This window comes from Podarcis tiliguerta (assembly GCF_965153285.1).
Source record: "Podarcis tiliguerta genome assembly, chromosome: 6".
In the NCBI taxonomy this organism is placed as follows: domain Eukaryota; kingdom Metazoa; phylum Chordata; class Lepidosauria; order Squamata; family Lacertidae; genus Podarcis; species Podarcis tiliguerta.
The window spans coordinates 86677716-86693950 of NC_139539.1; the positions used below are offsets into that span (position 1 = coordinate 86677716).

At 44.9% G+C, this 16235-nt stretch overlaps 1 protein-coding gene across 2 annotated transcripts in view; it reads left to right on the forward strand.

Moving 5' to 3' along the window:
• Positions 1–16235, forward strand: part of RXRG (retinoid X receptor gamma) — a 74974-nt gene that overhangs the window by 20492 nt on the left and 38247 nt on the right. Inside the window, exon 1 of one of the 2 annotated variants that reach the window (XM_083445346.1) lies at positions 3860–4135. The exons of the other annotated variant lie outside the window; for it this stretch is intronic. Coding sequence (XP_083301472.1) covers positions 4087–4135 — 49 coding nt within the window. The 5' untranslated portion in view covers positions 3860–4086. Of the gene's footprint in view, positions 1–3859; positions 4136–16235 lie in introns of those variants that run through there. 2 annotated transcript variants of the gene reach the window in all.

Sequence of the window (16235 nt, forward strand, 5' to 3'; positions counted from 1 at the left end):
TAAGGTCATTCATCCTAATCAATGGAGGCAAATATTACTGCTGTTGATGAAAGTCTTGATATAAGACTGCAATGAATATAGTTTGAAATTATTCACAGAGTTTATTGGAGGACTCAGAAATGCATACAGTTGAAATTACTACAGCTGAAATTAGAAGTATGTTTTTGGATTATTAGACAATTTCTTGCTTATTTTGGTAAAAAAGTGCCTTTCCTCCTTTTTTTTAGACATTTCTAAATGTCATTATTTATTTTATCTTATAGTGTATCATTAATAATAATTTGTCTTTGTGACATGTTTAGGTTTTTTTTTTTTTAAAAAAAGGTTTTATCTCAATAGGGTTTATTGTGGGAGGGCTTGAGATGAAGTAAAGGTAAAGGTAAAGGGACCCCTGACCATTAGGTCCAGTCATGGCCGACTTTGAGGTTGCAGCGCTCATCTCGCTTTACTGGCCAAGGGAGCTGGCGTACAGCTTCCGGGTCATGTGGCCAGCATGACTAAGCCACTTCTGGCGAACCAGAGCAGCGCACAGAAATGCCGTTTAACTTCCTGCCGGAGTGGTACCTATTTATCTACTTGCACTTTGACGTGCTTTCGAACTGCTAGGTTGGCAGGAGCAGGGACCGAGCAACGGGAACTCACCCCGTCGTGGGGATTTGAACCGCAGACCTTCTGATCGGCAAGCCCTAGGCTCAGTGGTCTAACCCACAGCGCCACCCGTGTCCCTAAATTGCCTAGATGTTAGCCAGAATATATTGCTTGATATATAACCATTTGAAAGTTATTTCTGTAAACTTGCTATTAACTTGTTCTGTACACTTGTAACTCTCCAACTATTTGACTTCACCCCTGAAGGCGTTACTCTTCCGTGGTCTCCCAAAACAGATGGATGTCAACCAACCAGACAATAGCATTGTTAATAGGAGGAAGATAAGGGAAGGAGCCAATGGGTGAGCTAGCCAGGAGTCACAGAGGTTATGTTCTGTCCTTTCACCTGGGACATTTGCAAGGAATAAGCATGTGATCACCCTGGTCTTCACCAGCAATCAGGTCAACTGACTCAGAAGAGGAGGGACCAGAGTGCTGGTGGTTTCTCTTGTCCTGCAGGATAACTGGGCAAGTCCTTTTTTTCACAGCATGAGAGATGACATCATTTGTTGAAGTGATATTTGTTTGCTGTTGTAACCTTTAGGTGTTGGAGGACAAGTTTGGCGTGACAAATGATCCCTGTGTTATGCTTTTGAAGCAACAGGTTAGGGTATGGCACCTACATTTCTTGACCCATTATTTCATCAGTTCCTTATCCCCCCCCTGGTCCTCTCCTGCCTCCCATGGGGCAAAAACGTAGCCCTAGAGCAGGGGTCAGCAAACTTTTTCAGCAGGGGGCCAGTCCACTGTCTGTCAGACCATGTGGTGGGCCAGACTATATTTTGAAAAAATAAAATGAACAAATTCCTATGCCCCACAGATAACTCAGAGATGCATTTTAAATAGAAGCACACATTCTACTCATGTCAAAATACCAGGCAGGCCCCACAAATAACCCAGAGATGCATTTTAAATAAAAGGACACATGTAGAAGCACGCTGATTCCTGGACCGTCGATGGGCCTAATTTAGAAGGTGATTGGGCCGGATCCGCCCCCAGAGCCTTAGTTTGCCTACCCATGAGCAGTGGTGTTCAAACTTTTTTTCAAAGAGGGCCAGATTTGATGAAGTGAAGGGCTGTGAGGGCTGACCAAAGTTGTTGAGCTTTTTTAAGGGTTGAAGTTTTTTTTAGGATTTTACCCCAAGAAATAAACTGCCACAGGGGCCAGATTAAACCGACCAGCTGGCCAGATTAGGCCCCCAGAATGGGCTTTGCCTGCCCTTAAGGATGAGCCAGATAATCAAAGACCAACCATCACATTCTGCCCTGGTGCCTGAGAAGCATAGGTAGAGAACTCCTGGTTGAGAACTTTGATGTTAGTGACATCTCTGCCACATGGTGGAAGGTAACTTGCAAAAGTTTTTTAATCGCTTCAAGCATAGCTCATTAATACTACAAATATTTAATACTACAAATATTTACAATACATCAGCCAGCAGGCTTACTGATTTCTAAACATTAGCAGCTAATATTGTACTCTTTGCAGGGACGTGGGTGGCGCTGTGGGTTAATAATAATAATAATAATAATAATAATAATAATAATAATATCTTTATTGTCATTGCCCCCTTCGGGGACAACAAAATTACTTGACTGCTCCATAAAAACACTAATTAAACAATACAGTATAATACAGCAAGGGAGATTAGATGACTTTCAAAGTCTGGGCTTCCCATTCAGGGCCGAGATCGCTCTGGAGAAGAAGCTGTTCTTAAGACGGCTCGTTCTTGTCTTCATCGTCCTGTATCTCTGTCCCGACGGCAAGAGCTCGAAGAGACAGTGACCAGGATGCGATGGATCTTTTACTATGTCCAGTGCCTTCCTATGGCACCTTGTGGCATAAATCTGCTCTATGGTGGAGAGTGGGCAGCCAACAATGCTCTCTGCTGCCTTAACAACCCTGCACAACCCCATCCTGTCCTGGGTAGTACAGCTTCCGTACCACACACATAAGCCATAAGTGAGCACACTCTCAATGGCACAGTGATAGAAGGCAAGCAGCAGCTTCTGCGGAAGATGGTTTTTCCTTAGTATTCTAAAAAAATACAGTCTCTGCTGCGCCTTCTTCATAAGCCCCCTTGTGTTGACACTCCAGGACAGATCCTCTTGTAATTCAATGCCCCAAAATCTGAACGTTGTTACCCTCTCCACACAGCCCCCATCAATCAAAACCTCAGGGCTTAGGGCTTACCGATCAGAAGGTTGGCTATTTGAATCCCTGCGACGGGGTGAGCTCCCGTTGCTCGGTCCCTGCTCCTGCCAGCCTAGCAGTTCGAAAGCACGCCAAAGGGCAAGTAGATAAATAGGTACCACTCCGGCAGGAAGGTAAACGGCGTTTCCGTGCGCAGCTTAGTGATGCTGGCCACATGACCCGGAAGCTGTCTGTGGACAAACGCCGGCTCCCTTGGCCAGTAAAGCGAGATAAGCACCACAACCCCAGAGTCGGTCACGACTGGACCTAATGGTCAGGGGTCCCTTGATCTTTATCGTACTCTTTCTTTAGATGAAAATGAGCTGCGTTTCCATTTTGCCCAATTCAGAATAGTAACATAAATACATGAACAACTGGCTAATAAAATCCATTTTCCTTGTTTGCATTCTACCAAATTTTAGACTTCCGTGTAACACTTTTTAATGTAAATGCACAGAAGCACTTTAATCCCCACTTTTTTATATATATGGACAGGATTCCTGCACTTTTAACACCTGAACAGTATATTAACACCTCCAACAGGTCTGCCTTTCCCCAAAAATGGAGATGGCACAGGAGAGACTTCGCTTGTTCAATTTGTGACTTTCAGGCATGTGTTAAGGACATAGGAAAACATGCCAAAATAAAGGCAGCAGCCATAGGTGGAACTCACACAATGCATTACATCAAGAAAAGTTTGGTTTAATCATAACTGATAAATATTGCCAATTTTGTATGACAGTTGTTCTCTGACATCAACACAGAAACAGCTGCCTGTAAGTGTAGCCATATGTCGCCCCCTCAATTAATTACTCCACACAGCATTGATTTTTTTTTTATTAGTACATACTTCAAATAATACCCTCACCCTCCCCTTCCCCATTTAATTCCCCCAGCTTTTGATTTGTGACCTATACCAGTGCTGTGATGCATTGATTGGTCTTGTCGCTGATGGATTAAGCTACCAATATAACACACTGCAAGTTTGCAGAGAACACACACACACAGAGAGAAGCCCTGCCCATAACAGAATGGAAAAGGAACAGCAGCTGAAAACTGCCTGATTCTTCCAGCCACTGTCTTCAGGGTACGCAGAGCTTCTCTTCACGATTTCTCCTCCACTTGAGGAGGCAGCTTGCCTGGAATCGCCGGAGAGAGTTTCAGGTTTGCTAAGCAAAACAGAACACTTTAAGGATCTTGGAGGAGCCCTTTGCCATTGCAATGAAGAGATGAACTGAAGATTAAACATGTACGGGAATTATCCACACTTCATTAAGTTTCCCACAGGCTTTGGGAGTAAGTATTTCACGAATGGTTTCGGATTTCTGGTTTTTGATGCAAATAGCAATTGAACAACCTAGGCTCAGGGAAAAAAATGCAGAAGTGGCGGGGGGGGGGGGGGGAGGAGCAGAAGAGAAGAGAATTAAATTGATGCATTGTTAAATCAGAAGCTGCTTTCTAACTGGGAAGGCAATGCCTTCCTAGAGGGTGGGGGTGTTTCTGTGGGGTTTCTTTAAAGTTTGACAAGAGCTTTTGGCTTGTATATGGTGAGTTTGTTATGCAAATAGTCAGTGTGATAGATTGATGGTGCAGCATCTTACAGCGATTTTGTCAGAAACAGGTGACATCTCTTAGGTTCTTTCATGCTAAACAAATTCAGACTGGGGGGGCGGGCACCCGCAAGAACCACAATCGTCTCATGGACATAGTGAACCAGTGTACCGCCTCAGATTGTACACGGGAGCCCTCAAAAACTTATCTTCGCAAAGAAAACTAGCATGTGGCAAGAGAAGGGCAAAGAGCCTAGTTTTCTATGTACAGAGTTGCTGTTATTGTTAAATGGAGCAGCCCGTAATCTTGCGAGCGCCAAACCTGCAGCCTGGCTGGCCGAAGGACACATTTATCCCCTTATTGAGGACTAGACCTGAGGCTTTGGGCAAAGTAAGAGAGCATACCATGGATCTGTTGCATTTAGATTTAGTGAGGTAAGTAAAGGTGCTATATTTGTATGTGACCTACTTGCCACAGGAAGTACATAGTGGAGTGGAGCACTAAATATAATATGGAGAGAGAGACAGAGAGCGCCAAAGTATTTTTGGACTGAGAGCATCCAAGTCCTGCCCAGTCTTCTTTCTATGGGCTTACTCAGACAATAGGAGAGATGTGGGCTTGCATCATCATCATCATCATTTATTATTTATACCCCGATCATCTGGCTGGGCTTCCACAGCCACACTGGGCGGCTTCCAAAAAAATATTAAAATACTGTAACACACCAAACATTAAAAGCTTCTTTAAACAGGGCTGCCTTCAGATGTCTTCTAAAAGTCTGGTAGTTGTTTTTCTCTTTGACATCTGGTGGGAGGGTGTTCCACAGGGCGGGCACCACTACTCATAAGGCCCTCTGCCTGGTTCCCTGTAACTTGGCTTCTTGCAGCAAGGGAACTGCCAGAAGGCCCTCGGCGCTGGACCTCAGTGTCTGGGCAGAACAATGGGGGTGGAGATGCTCCTTCAGATATACTGGGCTGAGGCCATTTAGGGCTTTAAAGGTCAGCACCAACACTTTGAATTGTGCTCAGAAACGTACTGGGAGCCAATGTAGGTCTTTCAAGACCGGTGTTATATGGTCTTGGCGGCTGCTCCCAGTCACCAGTCTAGCTGCCATGTTCTGGATTAGTTGTAGTTTCCGGGTCACCTTCAAAGGTAGCCCCACGTAGAGCGCATTGCAGTAGTCCAAGCCATCTCCGCCATGGTCTCTGCCTCTCTTTCCTCTTAAAATGCGATCAAACTTACTAGGCGATATCCAGCTAACATGTTCTGTCGTGCATAGGGTTGTATCCAATTCGTTCTGTCCGTGCGAGGATTCCTGCATGAGCAACAGAACTTTCCTACCTCTCACATCCCTGTGCAGTCCCAAAATATGCTCTGGAGGGTTGTGGGAAACCCCAGAACAGATTTAGGTGGTGTGCAGGGAGAGGGAAAAGGGGGAGAGTTTGACTGCACAAATTGAAATCCTTTCACCGACAGAGCATGTTACTTAGCGCTGCCTTGAGTACAGCCCAATGCATGGCAAGGCATCATTGTGCTGTGTGTTTCCCCCAGTCAACAAATGAGGTGACAAAGCACAGTGATGTCACATACCGCTCATTGCATTTACATTTGGGTTTTATGGGGACCAGAGGGCAGGGAGGCCTGGAGCAGTGGCAGGAGTGCCGTTCAAGGGATCCTTAAGCAGCTTAGTAAGATGACTTTTAGCTCATCTCCATCCTGTCCTGGGGCCCTGATGATGTCTCCATTGAGAATGCTAATGACCTGCCTCAGATGGCTGTTTGAAGGAGCATGTGCTTCATAAAATGTTAGATACTCAGTGTTTTCCTTCCAGAAAAAACTGTGCTGGTACTGCATACCAAGCAGAGGGCCTTCTCGGTAGTGGCACCCGGCCTGTGGAACATGCTCCCACCAGAAGTCAAGGAAATGAACAAGTACAGTCACACCTCGGGTTGCAGACGCTTCCAGTTGTGTGTTTTTGGGTTGCGCACCACGCTGAACCTGGAAGTACCGGAACAAGTTACTTCTGGGTTTCGACACTCGCACATGCGCAGAAGCGCTAAATCGCACTTTGCGCATGCGCAGAAGCACTGAATCGTGATCCGCGCGTGTGCAGGCGAGGCGCTGCGGGTTGCGAACGTGCCTCCTGCACGGATCACGTTCACAACCCAAGCCTCTGCTGTATCTGACTTTAAGAAGACATCTGAAGGCAGCCTTGTTTAGGGAAGTTTTTAATGTTTGATGTTTTATTGTGTTTTTAATATCCTGTTGGAAGCCTCCCAGAGTGGCTGGGGAGGCCCGGTCAGATGGGCGGGGTATACTGTAAGTAATAAATTATTATTATTATTATTACCATTGAGTACCTCCAGGGGGGAAAACACTGTAAGATACTCATTAAATGGCTGTTCTCAGTTAACAAGAGTTGGGGATATTGTGCGAGGCACAGAGAAGGCAGTTATTGGAATCAGTACTACAGGTGCTGGCAGAGTCAGGCAAGAGATTTCAGCAGACGTCTTCTATCCTGAAGTTTACCCATATTATTGGCTGTAGGGTGATAATGGGGGGGGGGGATTAATCTGATCACGGGGTGGCTAAAAGGTAAAAGAGGTAGAATAATATAGGACCAGCAACTGTTCAGTAGTAATTCTGTGCCCCCACACCACTCAAAAAACATATTTGTGTATCCCGTGATGGATAATATTGGTCTAATAGAGTTGCCAACATTTTCTCCTTGTCGGGATTTCCTGTAATGTTAGCAGTTACAGGAAATTCTGCATGTAAAACTCCTCTTGGAATGTAAATACAGTGACACGAGGAAGCTTCCTTTGCTAAATTCCTGCTTCTCGTTCAGTTTTGAAATGCATGGGTGCCCTGTTTGCGATGTTTGGTTCTGGCTGGGTGAAACCGACCTGCCACTATGTCTTCAGAAATGAAATTAAAATATGGGTCATTTGACACTCAAATATTCTGGTGACTGGGAGTTTTGGAAATAAATGTCTGGTAGTTTCAGATAGCTGCTGGCTGTGTTTTTGTTTGTTTGTTTGTTTTAAATGATATTTATTAAAAGTTTTATAGTTACAGAAAAAAAGAAAAAGACAGTGTGTATATATATATATATATATATATGCAGGTTTTGGTGTCCTCGGGTGTCTTCCCGTGTAAAAGTTGGGGTGTCTAGGCGACGTTTCGACGAGGTCTCACTCGTCATCTTCAGGCTGGTGCTTTCGGCTTCTTGTTACTGGAACAGAGCAGGATCTCAGTGTTTGAGTTCCTATAAATACTGTTGAGGAGGTGTGGTGTATAGCCTCCAATGTTCTGGGCAGAGAGGAGGTTCCCAGGCTAGTGTGCCTTTTCTTCTTTTGTTCCTTAATTACTTGAGGGATATCTTGAGTGATTTCTTGAGTGATTTCCTGAATCCCACTTAGGTGGGTCATTAGGTGTGGATTAGTTGCTAAAGCCTTCGTGTCTTGAACTCTTGAACTTTGTGAAGAGTTTTTCTGAGAAGATGGCTGTACTGCACTTGGTTGTGCTCTGGCTTGGCTTCGTGTATAGGGGCGAGCTGTGGTTTTGTGGCCTGTGCCAGCCAGATCTGTGTAGGGATTGCAGGGGGGTGCAGCATCCGGAGGTGCCACCCTGGTTTGGCTACTGGATGGTGTCTGTAATTTATCTGTGGAGAGGGTCTGGGTTTGGGTCTGGTGTGGTTGATTGGTGATGGCGTTCTGTGTGCCTCTGGATCTGGTGTCAGATTTTGTGGGGAGGGCTAATTTCCAGATGTCTGGCAAGCGGGATGTGTCGTCACGCTTGTTCATGTTGTGAGGGTGTTTCTCTATCTCGATGGCTTCCATGATTATTCTCTTGTGGTGATGTTCCATGTTAAAGAGCAATTTGGAATCTGCAAAATTAATTTCGTGTCCTGTTTCTTTCATGTGTTGGAAAAGAGAGGAAGTTTTTTCTTCTTTTTTGACGGCATTCTTGTGTTCTGCGATCCGTGCATTTATTCGTCTGTTTGTTTGTCCAATGTACGTGGCTGGGCAGACTTTGCAGGGTATTTCATAGACCCCTTGGTTTTCCAACTGAATTTTATCCTTGGGGTTTCTGAGGATATTGGCTATTTTTTGGTTGGTGCAAAAGGCTGTTTTGATATTGTGTTTATGGAGGATTTTGCTAATTTTATCTGTAGTGCCCTTGATATAAGGAAGGAGGGCTATGCCATTGTTTTCTTCTGTGTCTTGGTTTTTGGGGGGTGTTTCTTTTTGGATTAGCTTCGTAACCCTGTTTTGCTGGTATCCATTGGCAATTAACACATTTGAGAGATTCTGTAACTCAGTTGTCAAGTGGTCTTCGTCAGCCAGGCGTTTGGTTCTGGAGATGAGAGTCTTGGCTACGGAGTTTATTTGTGCAGGGTGGTGGTGTGATTGTGCATGTAAGTAGCGGTTGGTGTGTGTTTTTTTCCGGTAGATAGTGTGTCCTAGGGAGCCATCAGGTTTTTTGTAGATTAGGACGTCAAGGAAGGGAAGTTGGTTGTTGGCTTCTATTTCCATAGTGAATTGTATTTTGGGGTGTAGGCTGTTGAGATGTGTGAGGAAGCTATCCAGTTTTTCCTTCCCGTGTGGCCAAATTACAAAGGTGTCGTCAACATATCTGAGCCAAAGTTTGGGTTTGTGTTCTGACTTGTCTAAAGCATTGGTTTCAAAGTGTTCCATGTACAGGTTAGCGATGACCGGTGAGAGGGGTGATCCCATAGGTGCTCCTTCTATCTGTTTGTATCTTTGTCCATTGTGGATGAAGTACGTGTTGGTTAGGCAGTGGTTGGTCAGGTCCAAGATGTATTCGGGGGGATTGTATTTGTTTTGAATGGCTGTCAAGGCTTCATTAATGGGCACTTGTGTGAAGAGAGATACAACATCGAAGCTCACAAGTAGGTCATTGGGTTGTAGGTTTTGCTTCTTTATTGTTTCTATGAACTGGAAGGAGTTTGGAACGTGTGAAGAGATGGATTCTGCATAGGGCTGAAGTTGCTTGGCGAGAAATTTAGCGAGATTTTGTAGAGGTGAGCCTATGGAGCTGACTATTGGTCTGAGTGGTGTTCCTTCTTTGTGTATCTTGGGGAGGCCGTAGAGTTTGGGGCATCTGGATGATTTTTCTCTGGGGATGATTCTTAGCTGGATTTCTTCACTGATAGGAGAGGCTTTTATTTTGGATTTGGTGGTTTTTTCCAGATAGGTGGTGGGATCTGTTTTTATAGGTTGGTAGGTAGGGTCTTGGAGTAGATTTGATAGTTTTGCTTGGTAGTCCGATGTGTTCATCACAACAGTGGCATTACCTTTGTCTGCTGGGAGAATGATTATGTTGTTGTCTTTCCTCAGGTTGGTGAGTGCTTTCTGTTCTTCTTTGTGTAAATTGCTTCTGGGTGGTTTGCTGGAGCAGAGGATGTTGGTGACTTCAAGTCTGATTTTATTGGCTTCATCTGGATTGATTTTGGTTAGGCTAGCTTCGACTCCGCATATGATGTTTTCCGTGGGGATGCGTCTCGGGGCGACTGCAAAGTTGAAACCTTTGGAGAGTACTTTGGTTTCAGTTGAGGTGAGGATCCTGTCTGATATGTTATGTACTGTTTGTTTCATGGGTTGTTGTGGAGGGTGGCTGGGCTTCTGGCGTTTCTCTAGTTTGTGGAGTTTGTTGGTGTGTGTGTCTGTCTTGTGTGAGGTCTCCGTTTCAGCTCTCCAGACGGCTAGTTGTTTGCATTTGTCCCAGAGTGCAGGGTGGATTTTGTTACAGAGTTTGAGGTGAAGAGTGAGTAGATCTTTGTTGGTTTGGTTTAGTAGGTATCTTTTCTTGTGTAGTTCGTTTCTGACCTCCTCTCTGCCCAGAACATTGGAGGCTATACACCACACCTCCTCAACAGTATTTATAGGAACTCAAACACTGAGATCCTGCTCTGTTCCAGTAACAAGAAGCCGAAAGCACCAGCCTGAAGATGACGAGTGAGACCTCGTCGAAACGTCGCCTAGACACCCCAACTTTTACACGGGAAGACACCCGAGGACACCAAAACCTGCATTCCTGTACCCGTGAAAATCTACGAAAGCATATATATATATATATATATATATAGTAAAAAATTAAGAGATAGTACATCAAAAGAAAAGCAAAAAGAAAAAACAATACCTCCAAACAACAAGAAAAAGCAAAAACATTTAAAAACACATCCATTTTTCATATCTTTATCTTTCAATGACTTATTTCCTCGACCTCCTCCCACCTCCCATTTTTGTATTCCAGTTAATAATTAAATCAGCAAATCCTTTCCATCTTTCGCTGTTTACTATCGTTAAATTATCTTAATTTATTTTAACCTTATCTTACCATCAAAATCTTAAAATTTATCTATACTTAAATCTAAAATCCTTAAATCATAAATCCTTAAATCTTAAATCCTTATCATATTTCTACTAAAGATAGCTGCTGGCTGTTTGGCTGTAATAATAATAATAATAATAATAATAATAATATTTATACCCCGCCCTCCCCAGCCAAGACCAGGCTCAGAGCAGCTAACAACCAATAAAACAAGTTGATTGAAATACAGCTTAAAAAAAAAAGATTAAAATACAACATCAAAACATTAAAACATTAAAAAAGATTAATTCATTCATATTGGCATGGAGGCAGGTAGTATGTTGAGCTATACCTCCTGCCCTGTCCCTCCTCTTTTCATCACCTTCCTCCAAGTTTGACCCTCAGCTGGTGGGAGCTATAGCCATTGTGCCCTAATTCTTTTTACACATGTGGGCATGTTTGTTAGAGGCACAGAAGTGCTGGACGAAGCATTCTGCTATTTGCTTAAATACAAATAAAACATTTTGCAAGGCTGCTTGCTCCCAATGTTACTCTGGGATATGCATTGCGATTGACAAAGGGCCACGCTCCCTTGTTGTTCAGCTCAACGCTTCAAGATTTCATCGAGCTCTTCCCTCGGCCTCAAAAACTTGCTGCCGTCAACCCTGGGAAATAAGTCCCATCGACTCTGTCGTGTCTTTGCACTGTTCTTGTACTCTTATCAGCAGACCGGAACGCGCGGAGATTCAACAGGTGAAGCTTTTCTATGCCTAAAACGGTGGGAAAAGCTACGCTTGCTGAATCTGTTCATGTCAGGTTTCCATTCAAGGCGCAAGAACAGGACCAGTACATAGGAGTTGCCAGTCCTAAAACTGGGTAGGTTGTATCCAGTGCTGTTGTTGAACGTGCTTCTGCTTGTGGAACAGGACTTCACCTTTCTCTCTCAGGCAGTGTTGGATTCTGCCCTAGGTGTTTTTGCATGATGACGACTTGTTTAGTGTTTTCCTTTAAGGCCTTTTCTCCTCCTGTTTGAACGTGACCTTCCTTAGCAGCTAGAGGGGTCAGCAAACCTTTTCAGCAGGTGGCCAGTCCACTGTCCCTCAGAGCTTGTGGGGGGCCAGACTATATTGGGGGACCTTCTTGGGGTGTTACTACTGTGAGCCGCTCCATAACAGACTCAGGTTGTTGTTATGGGCAAATAAATCGTATACGTATCCTAAAGACGTCACAGTCTCCACTGTCCCTCATTCGGAAGAAACCCAAGTGCCCTGGGATCTTGCACCGCTCAGAGATTGGGATGGTGTGCAACAAGGCAGAGGCATGAATGAATTCCAGGGGCTTCTTTTTCTCTAGCAAAATAGCAATAAATCTATCTGGCCGTGAAACTCTCCTTGTTCTGCTCTAACACTGAGGTTCCTACAACCTGGTGATCCCCAGGGGATAGTGGACTATATAACATACTTTCCTAAGTGTCTCCAGGACACAGGCAATGGTGAGGTTTCATGGGGCACAGCAGCTGAAATCAAAATACAGTGGTACCTCAGGTTACATACGCTTCAGGTTACATACACTTCAGGTTACAGACTCCACTAACACAGAAATAGTACCTCGGGTTAAGAACTTTGCTTCAGGATGAGAACAGAAATCGCACAGCGGCAACGGGAGGCCCCATTAGCTAAAGTGGTTGTTATGTACTGAAGTTCTCACCCTGGGCCAGCAGGGGGAACTATAGATAGTTTTCACTCAGGTCCACATATGCAAATAAGGGATTGAAAGTGACGTTCAGTGATTGGATAGTTACAGAAAGTGGTTACTGTTGCGTTCTAGTAGAGCACTATATAAGCAGGCTGGCTGAACCCTTCAGTCCAGTTCTGTTCTGGCCTGTGAATAAACAAGAGCTGTTTGAAGAATCGCTGTGTTGTCTGATATGTTCACCCACAACTTAACAGTGGTGCTTCAGGTTAAGAACAGTTTCAGGTTAAGAACAGACCTCCAGAACGAATTAAGTACATAACCAGAGGTACCACTGTACGGCTGTGAGTCTAGACCAGGGGTCAGCAAACTTTTTCAGCGGGGGGCCAGTCCACTGTCCCTCAGACCTTGTGGGGAGCTGGACTATATTTTGGGGAAAAAACAACGAACGAATTCCTATGCCCCACAAATAACCCAGAGATGCATTTTAAATAAAAGCACACATTTTATTTTTGTAAAAACATGCTGATTCCCGGACTGTCCGCGGGCCGGATTTAGAAGGCGATTGGGCCGCATCCGGCCCCTGGGCCTTAGGTTGCATGGTCTAGACTAAAGCCAATGGGCAGGTCTGAAATGAAGCCCAAACTCCATCTGTGCGACGGTAGAAGGACCCACCACCGTTCCCAATGAAACCGAAAGAAATGTGGAACTCGGAGGATGCTTTCAGAGCATAAGCAGTGGCAGCCTGTGAATGAGCTGGCTATTTCAGCTCCCCAAATTAGGTCAGTATAATTTGCATGTTATGATTCGAGTAGTTTGCTAGTTATGAAAAAAGAAGTGGTGGGCTGGAAGAGTTAAGCGATCGCCCTGCCCCTTGCTTTCCCTCTCCAAATTGTCCCTTCCCAACGCCGCTTTGCAGCAAGGAAGTAAATGGGTCACTGGGCTTTCCTTACACACTCTTGCATGTGATGTGTAGTTGAAACATCGAAGCTTGGATAAAAATTGAGGCAATTGTGGACTATGAGAAACCAGAGTCATTTATCAAGCTTACATATGCTGGAGAGGCTGTGATAGCCTTCATCACCTGCCCTTCCTCTTCTTATGTGCAAACATTCCTTACTGTGTCCCCCCTCCCTCCCATGTGCAGCGTGGCACACTCTTTTCGTCAGTCTTCACACTTTTATAGATGGGTTTATAGCTCCAATTCTGACATTTAGCAGATAAAAATAAGGACATCACTAGGCAAAACCTCGGCTTGTGTGTCAAGGACCCCCCAAGAAACCCCTGAATAAAAACACGGTTCACACATCATTTTTGTTTTGATTTTTGGCATAATTTTGGCCACAACTTTATTGAATTACAGTATGTGAGTGGTTGCTTAGGCATTGGTTAGCGACTATCTGTTCCTACTTGGAGGTAGGAACAGAACTGACAACCGTACCCCTGCGGAAGTCAGTAAGGGTAAACATTTTTGGGGAGAGAATACAGCTGGGCGCCAGGCTCTCCCTTCTCCCCAAATGCTCCCAGGGGCTCTTGCGTGCCCTAGCCCCTTGCCAGGGGTTCGGACAAAAGCATGGTGAGCCCCTGAATTCCTTTAACGGAATATCCTTGCAGCAGCAGCATTGGATGGGCAGGCACAGCCAACCACATCCCCTCCACCAACCAAAAATTAACCAATGCCTAACTGCAACCTTGGTGGGACGTGGGTGGCGCTGTGGGTTAAACCATAGAGGCTAGGACTTGCCAGTCAGAAGGTTGGCAGTTCAAATCCCCGTGACGGAGTGAGCTCCTGTTGCTCGGTCCCTGTTCCTGCCCACCTAGCAGTTCGAAAGCACCTCAAAGTGCAAGTAGATAAGTAGGTACCGCTCCGGCGGGAAGGTAAACGGCATTTCTGTGTGCTGCTTTGATTCGCCAGAAGCGGCTTAGTCATGCTGGCCACATGACCCAGAAGCTGTACGCTGGCTCCCTTGGCCAATAAAGCGAGATGAGCGCCGCAACCCCAGAGTCGGTCACGACTGGACCTAATGGTCGGGGGTCCCTTTACCCTTTACCTTTAACCGCAACCTTACAAGTCGTGACGATTTGCTATGCAGTAGGCAAAAACCAAATGGCACCAGCCAATCCGCCAAATGGACAAAATTCCTACCAGGCCCCTGCCCCAAAAGCAGACGACCCCATGACAGGCATAGCAAGGTCAGTGTGAACAAACCCTAAGTAAAGGGAGGGTGGGCGGGTAATCCGATGTGCGCAGCGAAAAGAGGAAGCTCAACGCTGCACACAGGGAACATATATAGCACTCCCATCAATCAAATAAAATTGCAACAATAAATTTTCCCCAGCAACAATTGAAGGTGTCCAATCAAATTCGTGGCCATCCAAACTAACCCGCCCAGCAACAGGGGATGTCATGGTTGCTCCCACCGCAACACGTGCTTTCCATGAAGGAGAACCCGCTTTGTTTACGTGTTGCTGAAGGCTCTCTACTGCGTGGTTGTACGCTGTGTTCATCATTTAACCTGCTCTCCACTGAACTAAAAGTTAAGAGGGCGGCGGTTCTTTTGGCTAAAAAAAAAATTAGAGCATACAAAAATAATTTAATATCTTTCTTGGGCAATTCCAAACCTGTTATTCCAAGAAGAAAGGCCTCTGGTTTCTTTATAAATGTATATTTCAAATTTTTTTTCAATTCATTATAAATCTTTCCCCAGAAGTCTTTCACCTTGGGACAGGTCCACCACATATGATAAAAGGTTCCTTCCTTTTCTTTACATTTCCAACATAGATTGTCACAGTTATGATATATCTTTGCTGTACCCTTCACAAGTTGTGACGATTTGCAGGCGAAACCCAAATGGCAACAGCCAATCAGCCAAGTGGGGAAATTCCAGGAAGCTTGTACCAAGAAGGATCTCTGGACTCTGCCCGACCTTCTTCTCTGGGAGAGGTGATATTGGGTGCTTCTCTTAACTTCTTCAACCTTCCCTGTTCCTGCCTCTTTCCGAGTTTAGTCTTGTTTACCAAATTCCTCTCCTTACACAAACTAAGTTTTGCTTGCTTATCTTACATCTTCCACTGCCCTTTTCCCTCCATATTTGGGAAGTGGCCATGGGGGCAGCCAGAACTTTTGTTTGGGGCAGGACTTGGTTGAGGGGGGCAGGACTTTTGTTGGGGGGGGGGCAGAACCGATGTGATTGGCCAGTTATTTAAGTACAGTGGTACCTCGGTTCTCGGACATCTCCATTGATGAACGTTTTGGAACCCAAACGCCAAAATGCTTCCATTTTCGAACGCTCCTCGGAAGTCAGACGGCTTCCGCTGCGTGTTTTTCAATTTTCTCAGTTGATTTTGTAGACTGCCCTTTGCTCCTTGGTTTTCAAACGTTTTGGAAGTTGTTTGAAATGAAAGTAGCTCAGCCTATCTCACACTGCCACAGGTATAACCAAGCTGCCATCCTGACTTGGGTGCTGTTTATTTAACCAACCCTTTTTTATTCTATAACAACCTGTGTGTAAAAAACAAACAAGCAGCAACCTGTATGCTCTTTTATTCCAAACTCTAGTCTATTGCCTTTACTTGGGTGCTAATTACCCAGTTACCCCCACATATATGCAGGATTTAGGTTTGATAAGGCCGTAGGTCAGGACTGGACCTAATGGTCAGGGGTCCCTTTACCTTTACCTTTAAGCTACTGAAGGTAATGTCTATATGTCCAGCTGTCCTTTGTCAGCAACAAATTGTCACTGTTTATTGTGTTGAATATGGTAATCTATGGACCTAACAGGTATCTAAAGCCATTTGCACATAACGAATAGGAGCC